This window comes from Colias philodice, chromosome 25, assembly GCF_061535455.1.
Source record: "Colias philodice isolate Cphi_HAF_F1 chromosome 25, ilColPhil1 Martin Lab GWU primary, whole genome shotgun sequence".
In the NCBI taxonomy this organism is placed as follows: domain Eukaryota; kingdom Metazoa; phylum Arthropoda; class Insecta; order Lepidoptera; family Pieridae; genus Colias; species Colias philodice.
Window position 1 is genome coordinate 8,400,777 of NC_143110.1, and position 10,930 is coordinate 8,411,706.

The 10,930-nt window shown below is 30.8% G+C and overlaps 3 protein-coding genes across 5 annotated transcripts in view; 2 read left to right on the plus strand and 1 right to left on the minus strand.

Moving 5' to 3' along the window:
• LOC149477548 (protein 4.1 homolog) overlaps nucleotides 1–4,666 on the minus strand; it is a 78,234-nt gene extending 73,568 nt beyond the window's left edge. For 2 of the 3 annotated variants that reach the window (XM_089710905.1, XM_089710904.1), the window contains exon 1: nucleotides 4,350–4,665. The gene's annotated coding sequence lies outside the window, so the exon portion shown is untranslated. Of the gene's footprint in view, nucleotides 1–4,349 lie in introns of all 3 variants that reach the window. The other variant, XM_089710906.1, reaches the window with a different exon arrangement.
• Nucleotides 4,667–5,140: 474 nt separating this feature from the next.
• Vps28 (vacuolar protein sorting 28) lies at nucleotides 5,141–8,564 on the plus strand. The gene is made up of 7 exons (XM_089710934.1): nucleotides 5,141–5,330; nucleotides 5,409–5,469; nucleotides 5,684–5,879; nucleotides 6,351–6,452; nucleotides 7,072–7,206; nucleotides 7,798–7,933; nucleotides 8,438–8,564. The coding sequence occupies exons 1-6, from the start codon at nucleotides 5,324–5,326 to the stop codon at nucleotides 7,921–7,923; spliced, it is 627 nt and encodes a 208-aa protein (XP_089567060.1). The 5' UTR covers nucleotides 5,141–5,323; the 3' UTR covers nucleotides 7,924–7,933; nucleotides 8,438–8,564.
• Nucleotides 8,565–9,273: 709 nt separating this feature from the next.
• Nucleotides 9,274–10,864, plus strand: LOC149477550 (uncharacterized). Its single transcript, XM_089711080.1, has 5 exons — nucleotides 9,274–9,420; nucleotides 9,495–9,679; nucleotides 9,959–10,116; nucleotides 10,542–10,668; nucleotides 10,750–10,864. The coding sequence occupies exons 1-5, from the start codon at nucleotides 9,289–9,291 to the stop codon at nucleotides 10,847–10,849; spliced, it is 702 nt and encodes a 233-aa protein (XP_089567206.1). The 5' UTR covers nucleotides 9,274–9,288; the 3' UTR covers nucleotides 10,850–10,864.
• The last annotated feature ends 66 nt before the right edge of the window (nucleotides 10,865–10,930 follow it).

Below are 10,930 nucleotides of genomic sequence, written 5' to 3' on the forward strand. Positions count from 1 at the left end.
ATCAACCTAATTCTAAAAACCGTTGCAAACATTATAAAGGAAAGCAATAATAATTTCAAGATAACATTTCCAGAAACACTGAGTCAATATAAATAAATTATAATGAGGGGTTTTTATATCGGTGCATTCGTTATGCCTTGGCACGGGACCAAACGCACTCATAATAATAATGAACCACTTGTAATTTTTTCGTAGTAAAATTTTACGACGGACTAACCTGCTCTTCAAGTCACATTAAATTATTTTTGCGAGGCGGTTTCAACTGAACCTAGGATGATAACTATTTTAAGCTACTGCTACATAGGTACTATAGGTGTGAGGGACTCGGGAGTCTTGTAATTGTTTACAAGATTTGGGGTTAAATTTGTATGAAGACAATTGTTATCTTAATATCTTAAAACAATATTATGTAAGGGAATAGAATAATAATGAGATAGAGCACAAGAATAAATACAATGACTAACCAATATTTAAAAAAATCTTTATGTACCTACAACTACGCTTAGAATATTGATATAGGATCTAATTATGATGGAAAACTATAGTAAAGTACAGACTGAATTATGTTAGTTAAGTTGATGTAAAACAACAACTTTTTCATTTTTGTATGCACATACAAACGTTTAATATTATAGCTAGGATTACACCAGCAAATCTATCTACACTAACATTATACAGCTAAAGCAGTGGCTAAAGCTTGTTTGTTTAGTTAAACGCGCTAATCTCCGGACTAGCGCTACTGGTTCGAATTAAACCAACATTTTAGTGTTGAAATAACCCATTTATCGTGCAAAGCTATGTCATATTTAGGATCAATAGTGACCGGAGCATCATCCAAAAATATTTCAACCGACGATGCGAGAAAAAACGCAAGGTATTGACTCCCACGCGCAGCCCCTAATTTACACAGCTAATTTAATATAAAGAGGAAAGGTTAATTTCTATGTTAATATAAATACGAAAACATTCTATCCAATAAAATATCTTTCACAATTCACCTATATCACAAATAGCATAGCTGAGAGGAGCATAGCGATCACATCAAACATAAGGTGCACTTCAAAAAGAAGAACATATTTTTAAAAGTTTCAGAACTAACAAGCAAGTATATTTTTACTAAAACAGCTAATTATTTTCGCATTACATACTCAAGATAGCATTACTGAAGATAACCATAAACCAACATAATGCTATACGCTTCAGTAAACAAAGTCGAGTGACTCACGTTGTAGTAACAGAGCCATTCAAGAAACGCTATCTGCTTGCATTCCAGAGATAAGGGTGCATAATAATAAATATGACGAAAATATTGTCTTATCTGTAGTCGCTAAACCGTAGAATAGATAATTTCACTGGTTTCTAGTTGAAAATGCTTTACAGCGAATCGCTGTACATTGAAAAGATGATAAAGTGTTGTTTAAAGCTAAAACATCCAAATTATAACCGAAGAGGTTAGGAATTTAGATTTATTCGGTCTGCTAGTAAAATTGTGAATCAATTGAAAATCGTTGCAAAAAAATTATGTACCATGCACCCATTAGATTACAGCTTTTCTCTACATGGAAAGGATTATTGCTTTAAATAATTATTCAATACACAAATTAAATCTTCTAGTTATTGAAGGAAAAAGATTTTTCAAATTAATGTTAACATACACGATGTTAACGGGAATTCGCGGTGTGTGGTCCGTGTTTATTTTATTGATGTCTGTTTATCATTTGATGGGCAGCGCGATTGCGGGAATTCGGAAATAAATGCATGATATTTTTGGAAATTATTTATAGTTTCTAATGATCAAGAAATGGCAGCAATTGCAAAAAATCTACAAATGCTTGATTGTTTGAACTTATAAGCGACTAGCAGAATTTTTGAAAGTTTGTCGAGAATGTATGATTATTGTACCTCTAGATTATACAAATAAAGTTTGAAAAATCAGATGTTTTGCGCGAAGTGACAGTAGTACCCACCTCAACGCTTCGCTTATGAGGCGTGCAATATTAGCTGATTTAGCGGCACACATTGTATTACAAATACATGAAATGGTTTTTTAATGGCGTGCATTTGACTGAAAAACATAGTAGACATAATAACTACTTACAAGAACTATACACAAAAAAGCTAGTGTATCATACACACATCACAAAAAATACCAACATCGATGACTATAACAAAATAACAATTGCAATTCAGGCTTATTTAACGGCAATTTTATAATATTGGCCTTGCACCATGATGTCATGAGGCAGCACAATCTGAACTACCATCTGGCTAGCAATGATGTCACCGGTGTAAAGGTTGAGGTTGAACCAACTGTTTATTTAGTTTAATTCACTTTCAATTTGATATTTTTTAATATAAAATATTTTGGAGGTCATTTCACATTTGCATAGTTTTAATTAAAAATTTTAACTATATCTATAAATGTTTACATTTGCACAATTAATTTTTTTTTATATATGAAATGAACAACTTGTGGAAAACAGTTTGCTCAAGAGAAAATAATTTATAATACATAGCTGGAAAATTAACAAATATTATTAGTAGACATCGGATTATATGCACTAACAAAATGCCAAAATATGCATGCAAATATGCACTAAAAAAGGCCGAAATATGCACTAAAAACGACTGATATGCCTAAAATATGCACAATACAAAATCAAAAATACCTTTATTATTTTATATATTTAAATCTAAGATGTACAAAATCAGTGAAATTTTCTTGAAATTAAGTATAGTTTTTGTGCCAATATACAATTAAGCATTTTTACCTAATTTTCGAGCGCAAATTTGTGACGTTTGTCACCCGCGAGCCCAGTGTTGCCACCTTAGACCTTTCCGGGCTAAATCTAGCCCTTTTTTGGAATTCAACCCGTGTTTTAAGTTTTTAGCCCCGAAAGGGTAATCTAGCCCTATTTTCAATGGCTCAAAATTTACTTAAAATGGAGCCCATTTTGTAATTTTTCGCCATTTTACCATGCCAAAATAGGGTTTTGTTTACTCGCTGAGCGTTCTGATTGGCTAATAAAGTTTAGTCGACCAATCAAAACTCCCGTTACTTAACGAAATATGCACGATTGGGGAAAAAGGCTAAAATATGCACTAACTCCGTAATTAGAGAGTTTTATGCATTTGCATATGCAAATATGCAAATGCATATAATCCGATGTCTAATTATTAGGCTGTTAATGTTGAAAATGAGTTTACATTGTTAATAATAAATTAGGCATGTAGGTGATACCATTAAAAATGCATGCAGGGGGTGCACAGAACCCATCTGGGGGTGTAAGCTTCAACCCTGTCACTTGAATTGACCTTTACCTTTTAGGTATATCTTTTTTTATTGAATCAATAGATTTATTTTAAAATTGAAAACAAAATGCTATTTTACAAGTTTAATTAGTTTTTGCTATAATGGTCTGATCACTTTCAAACATTACATCAAAAAGAAACATCTCAGAAGGAAAATATGTGCATTGAATTATTAATTAACATTAAAGGGACGGACAGGCAGCAGCAATTACTTTTTAGTGATAAGATTTGACAATGAAAGTAAAAATTATGTATTTTGTGTATTTATCTTCATTGTACAATTAATTTAATAGTGCAAATAAACACTTATTTGTCACAAAACATTTACCTAGTAGACTGCTCAACTTAACTGCTCCGGGGTCTAAGTTATTGTGTAGAAAATAGCACTCACTTAAAAAGTCAATCTGTCAACACCCTCTGCTCCACTTTGAAGATATAAGTAACTTCTTATGATAGTAAGTTATTTGTATAAATAAACAATTTTTGCTCCTGACCTTAAGTATAAGTATGACATCATTTTTCGAGGTTGAAGAATCAAAACAATTGTGCCGCATTTTTAATATGTATTACGAAATTACGGAAAGTTTTTCAATCTTTAGCATTATTAATAAATTGGTTTGAAAACTAACATTGTCTTTATATGAATAAAGAAAATAATGAAATTAGAAAGTTTTCTTTTCTTATAAAATACACAAATAGTTTACTTATAATACAAGTGACTATTTAATACCAACAGTAAGTTTCGAAAAAGAAAACATCGCTGCCTTGCCAAGTAGTTCATACAAATCGCAAAACTAGGACAAAGCCGCGCCCAGCCCGGGGCTACGCCACCGTATTATAAAACATTGAACATTCCAATAAGATAAAAAATCAAAAACAATACATCAGCAGTACGTGCGTGAATGGCTTTCACACATTTACTACGCAACAAGGCTCTGTAACAAGGATAGCGGTATCCTTTCCGGCGTCGTATGCAAATTAATTTTCAACCGTTTATTTAATAACCGCGGCCGGTTTTATTTCAAATTCCAACATACCTGTGGTTCAACAAGATCCCATTAAGACGAAACGAAATGCCGAAGAACTCAAATTATTCACTCAACTAAGTTTTAGCACGTAAACATGAGTTGTAGGTCACAATTTCAAAGGAGGAACTGGTTTTATCACAAATCCACGAATCCACCTTTTTATTCACTACCACATTCACGAATACCGATCGTTGTTGAGTTTATGTGTAAATTTCACTAGGGATTATGCACCGTAGTTATTATTTTCATTCATCGCAGAGTGAAATCAATCGAGACGAGGCAGTTACGTTGCCCAACCGATGAAACTGAATTGAGGGGTGCGGGATGAAGGGTCGAAGTCACTGACTCGCGTCATCCGCCATATTGGATGATTACGTCATCTACAACTTTGGAATAGGGTTACCAGAAACCAGAAACTACTCTTGTCCGTGACAATTCACCTTTCCATTAAATGCATGTAGACACAATATTATTCTTAATGTCTATAGTCTATGGGCTTTTGTTGCCAACTCATAAATTTTCCCGTGAAATCGCAAAACTGAAACTTATTTCAAAACTTGAAAAATTTATAAAAAGAACAAAATATGCTGTTAAATTGTAGAAATCATCTTGATGGTTATAAAATGAATATATGAATTAATTTTCTTTCAAGTAGTAACTCGAATTGGGTATAAATTACCATTTTATATAGCTTTATGTTTAGTATTTAATTGAGATTTTTCAATGATTTTCTTGGAGTTTAAGAGGTAGAAAGAGGCAACATCGTGACTAATTTGTAAATTTCAAGGATGTCAAATGAGTATTGAGTTGAGTATTGACATTTATGAAATTACAGTGATTTAATTGTTTACATGGAAAGAAGCTAATACATTGTTCTTATTCAGAATACTATAAAAGATAAAGAAAAAGATAGAAAAGTATTATAATTGAGCGAAGTTTGTGCCATTAATTAATTAATACGTTAAATATAAAAATAAAACACTATGCAAGGTTTGTACACGGATACTTGTGTTTTATTTGATCTTCAAAACCTATATTCTGATCTAAACTTTAATTAAATCATTGCAGAATCAAGACCTGAGTTGTACGAAGAAATCAAGTTATATAGAAATGCCAGGGAACGTGAAAAGTAAGTACAATAGTATTTTATGTTTATATACATTAGATTGACCAACAACAGTATCACTAAGCTTTAATCTGGGTGTAAACTTAATTTGTTCATATTGTTAACTTACATATCTACATAATATGTATATGAGTTCAAACACAGTCATATTACGAGCAATTTTCAAACATTCATTAACATTTCAGACCAAATATACTTCCACACACTTATTTTACAGGCACGACAATATGGCAGAACTATACGCCGTAGTAAGCACACTACAGCATTTGGAGAAGGCTTATATGCGTGATTGTGTGCGAGCACAGGAATATACAGCAGCTTGCAGTAGGTTACTGGTGCAGTACCGAGTTGCATTCAAACAGGTGCAGGGTGATGAGTTTCCTACGATCGAGAGCTTTGTCAGCAAGTTTAGAGTGAGTATTGAAATATTTAACATTTTTTAGATATTAAATAATTTTTTTAATTCTTAAAATATCGCTGAATACCTGCAAATGATAGATTGCGATAATTAAAAAAAATATTAGAGAAACAAATTTTAAAACATGATTTATTAGTTATCCGTTATAGGCTTTATTTTCTAATATAATACTTGTGTAAAATCAAATACAGGAAAGTACTATTTATTTATTTATTTAAATTAAATATACACAACAGCTCACAATCTAAATGTAAAGAATTTATGTTTTGTAATGTTAAATACTGGAACGGCATAGTAGACTTAAATTATAAACATAAATGCATTTGTTTGCCTTGTGCCAAAGCTAACCTATTACCATTTTCCTATTAAACATTAAATAGTTAAATATATAGATAAAGCTCTTATACTAAGTTGTTTACACTAATAATTCATCATTTAAAACTTATATATTTTCCATTTTCAACAGTTGGACTGTCCTGCAGCATTGGAGAGGATCAGAGAGAACAAACCCAACTTGATTAAAGATGACAAAGGGAACACTAATAAATATATCGCTGAAATTGTATCTGTGAGTTTACTCATTTGAAATAGTAATAATTAATGTTCTGTTTAAGTTTCCTTTTTGATTAAGGAGTTTATTTAAGTCATTTGTTATTATTAAGTTTGCTGAAACATTATATTCTGTGTCTACTTCTTTCTGCATTTGAGTATTTCCTCAAAATTAGTATAGTCATTTCTTTATTAGACCAACAGTCAAAATATTGTTAAAAACAGAATATAAATAGGTACACTACTACTATTACTACTACATTAGTATTCGACCCAGTGTCTTCCACTATACTATAGCGATTTATTTATATTGTTGAACTAGCTTTCCGCCCGCGGCTTCGCCCGCTTTGTCTAAAACATAATAAATTATATACTAAAACCCTCCTCTTGAATCACTCTATCTATTAAAAAAACCGCATCAAAATCCGTTGCGTAGTTTTAAAGATTTAAGCATACATAGGGACAGAGAAAGCCACATTTGTTTTATACTATGTAGAGATGCTATATGTAAACTCAAAACTCAAACATTTATTTATTCAATTAGACTTCTTCGAGAAGCACTTTTGAAACGTCAATACATATTTTTAACATTTACCACCTGTATTTACAAATGTATTATGTATACATATTTATTCCAGCTGTTCATAACTCTTATGGACAAGCTACGTCTAGAGCTCAGGGCCATGGATATGATACAGCCAGAACTTAGGGAACTAAGGGACACCATGGACTGCCTTGCTATGTTGCCGGAGGATTTTGAGGGCAAAGTTAAGGTAAAATCATGTGTTTTATTCCATTTAATTGTGTTAAAAATCCAAAGTTAATATTATTTTGTATTATTAGTATTGTGTATGCACAATACCTTAATAGGTATTGTATGTATTTAAATTATACGACTAAACAAATAAAATGCTGGTTATTTTTATATTGTAGGTTTTTATTGTTAGCTAAAATGTTGTTGTGAATTCACACATTTCACATAATATACAAATTCAAATTCGTTTAAATAATTCAATACAGGGTGTAATCGTTAAGTGTGCACAGGCAATTATTCCGTAACTATTATACCTAGATATTAAAAAAAGTTTAAACTCATTTCTAAAGTTACATGCTTACTGAGTAAAATGACAGTAATAAATTTTTGTAAAGATAACCTGAGTTATCCAAAAACATTACATTTAACACTCTCTGTGCACACTTAACGATAACAGAATGCATAGATAATTATCTCTATTATCGTCAAATTACAAGCGCTTGGCATTTTGTATTATGCCGAGAATTTACTAACAAAACATGATTTTGAAAAAATGTGAAAATTAAAAAAAAAACTTCTTTCCTTTAATAAATTGTCTTTTCTACACAAGGTGCAAGAATGGTTGGACAAATTGTCAGAAATGTCAGCGTCTGATGAACTATCGGAAGCGCAGGCTCGTCAGTTAATATTCGATTTGGAGACATCGTACGGAGCTTTCAATAAAGTTCTACATTGATTACATTTGGGTAAGAATTATTTAATTTTTATTGTGATTTGTTTGAATAAAAAATTGATTTACAATAAACAGCTTAGTATATAATTAAGTTGTTATGTACACAAATATTACTTAGAGTGTTATATTTTTCATACAAATTTATGAGTAATCTATACTAATATTATAAGGCTGAAGAGTTTGTTTTTTGAACACGCTAATCTCAGGAACTACTGGTCCGATTTGAAAACTTCTTTCGGTGTTAGATAGCCCATTTATCGAGGAAGGATATAGGCTATATATAATTACGCTAAGACCAACAGGAGCGGAGCTACGCGGATGAAACCGCGAAGCGCAGCTAGTATAGGTAAAAGTGCTTGCGTTAAAGACTGTTGCCTTGCTCATAGATGTATAAATTAATTAGTAATGTGTGGTAACAGTGAGGAATTTTAAATAGACTATTCTTTTTAATTAAAGACATTCCCTTAACCTAATGACCGTAAAAGTTTACAAATAAAATAAATTTGGCTTCTTTCAGATAAAACAACGAGTTACGAATTTAATGGAGTTGTTTACCCAATTTATATGAATAATTTAATGTTATATCCGTGATTTGTATCTAGATTAAGTTATTACATAATATATTACCTATATGTATCTACAAATTGTATTTTATTTCAATGGTTGGATTTGATAATTAATCAGAAATTCATTAAAAAATATTTTTATTTTCGAAATAAATAAATTAAAACGCAAACTATATTATTTTAAAAAATAAAGCGTAAACCATTTTTAGAGAATCAAAATTAAAAACAATCACGAAGATATTTTACTTATTGTGCCTTAACAATTTCATTGCATTTAACATTTTTCAAACAAATATTGAAATGAACAAGCGTGTAATTGGAAGTTTTTCCTTCGTATTATTTACTGTTCTTGTACAGCAGGTATATTTTTTATCAAAAGTGTAAATGTTAAACAATTTAGTTTAGTACAATAATAGTAGTTAGCTCCTATAAAATATAAAAATGAAAACATTTGATAACTTAAACCTATCAATTATCAAATGATTTCACAATTTTAATTTCTCTTAATTTAAAAAAAATCGTTTCCCTGTTCGAGTTTATTGGTAGGCAGGTACCTACTTAGCATTCTCTATAGAGTACCTATTTTTAATATATTATTGAGTATTGCCACTTAATGTTTTCAAGTTACTATACTATAATAATTTTTGTCTAATTATAACAATATTTCTAGGCGGTATCTAGCACTTTTCATGACCTCGATAAAAAGTTCCACCTGGTCTCCGAAGCCTACCAAATTGCTAAATCGTTATTCGTGCAAGGGCGTAATAATTACGATCAACTGAAAAGGAGATCTTTAACCGCCATGGACATGTTTTTGGACCTTCTTGAAATATTAAATGAAATGATGGCAAAAGAGCTAAGAAGCGCTGTTGTCAAGTTTTATAGAATTAAGTATTTGCACGACTTTTCAAATTACATTATAAGTATGGAAGAGGTTTGTAAAAATCGTAACGTAAGCTTAATTTCCTTGATTTTTTCTCTTTTTTTTAATTCAATTCTATACCATAGACAATGGACATATTAGACCACTGTCTAATAGGGCCAGTACAAAAGGTTAACTTCACGCGGAACCAATTTCACGGTATGATAAATAACTTTGAGGATGTGCGGCACTTCGAGACGGTGGACAAGTGCCACAATGAACTGCCTGATGAGGTCGCTGCTGCGCATTGTATACTGCACCAAGCAGTACTGTAAGTAGTTGAAAGATAAATAAATACAGTTTTGTTAATTAATTTTAAAATAATGTCTATGCCTATATTGCTAACCGTAGTCTAAATTGTTATTTGCATTCAGTACCTATTCACTCTTTGAATTCAATTGCATTCAATTATTTCTATTCAAAAAACTTCCTATTCCTATTCGAAATTGGAAAAAAAAACTAAAAGCCCTTCTGGCTTCTTCAAATAAAAACTTGTGAACCTTTTCAAATTCATCAAAATGTTCGAGTACATACTCGATAATGATTCCAGTTTTAATGAAACAATGCAAGACAGTCTTGTATCTATTGTGGAAATAAAAACAAAGCAGACTGCAAAAGATGTAAATTCCTCATTTCATGAAGTACATAAGTGTTTGAATAATTTTGTACCAAATTTCTTTGAACAGCTTCTTGTGGATTCATACTCAGGTAAGATCCCCATAGTATGTAATTTTTTGTAACACTACGTATATTAAGTTGATATATAATATATTCTACACTGTGATTCTACATAATTATACATATATAGGTAAAAGAAGGTCGTGTTAGCTGCACCAACAATGACTCGTGAACGGCTGAACTGATTTTAATGATAATTGGTTTGTTGTATATGTGTTAACAGTTAAAATATTATAAAACAAAAAAAACGATCAAGCTGGTTTCGGGTTGAGCTGTGATGAAATATGTACTAGATTCAAAGAGTAAAGTAATAAAGGGGGAAGATTTTACAATTAATTTTGTTTTTCAAGTGTTTTTCAGATAATAAACTATGTATTGCCATTTATAAATTCATGCCATGCCATTCCATACTATGCAAAAATATTACATACAAAAACTTCTTCTTTTGTTTTCAGCTAACTGCGAATATTTAAGGGTAATAAATGCATCGATTGTTGACTTCATACAGGATAAATGGCGTAATAGTACTCAAACCTTATTTCCCAAGAAATGGGGAAAATTGGTTGCAAACTTGAAGGAAAAGTATGAAAAATTATATGTAAGATCTAAAATATATTTGTCGGTAACAATATTTTTACTTATTATTATGAATGAATTTTTCAGAGCAAAATCACAAAAGAATAACGCTCAAGAGCCATTATACATGACATTGTTTGCGGCAAACATTTCATCTCAAGATATCGTTAAAGCTTTGTATTTATAATAATTATTAATATGGAAATTACAATAAATTTAAAACAATTATTCTATTTAGCTTGTAGATTTTTTTATGATTTTCTGTGAT

Coding starts and splice junctions, on each gene's coding strand:
- Vps28 (XM_089710934.1), top strand. Junction 5,470..5,683: donor AATGCCAGGGAACGTGAAAA/GTAAGTACAATA, acceptor CTTATTTTACAG/GCACGACAATATGGCAGAAC. Junction 5,880..6,350: donor GCTTTGTCAGCAAGTTTAGA/GTGAGTATTGAA, acceptor CATTTTCAACAG/TTGGACTGTCCTGCAGCATT.
- LOC149477550 (XM_089711080.1), top strand. CDS start 9,289: ATGGACATGTTTTTGGACCTTCTTGAAATATTAAATGAAATGATGGCA. Junction 9,421..9,494: donor ACATTATAAGTATGGAAGAG/GTTTGTAAAAAT, acceptor TCTATACCATAG/ACAATGGACATATTAGACCA. Junction 10,669..10,749: donor GTTGCAAACTTGAAGGAAAA/GTATGAAAAATT, acceptor TGAATTTTTCAG/AGCAAAATCACAAAAGAATA.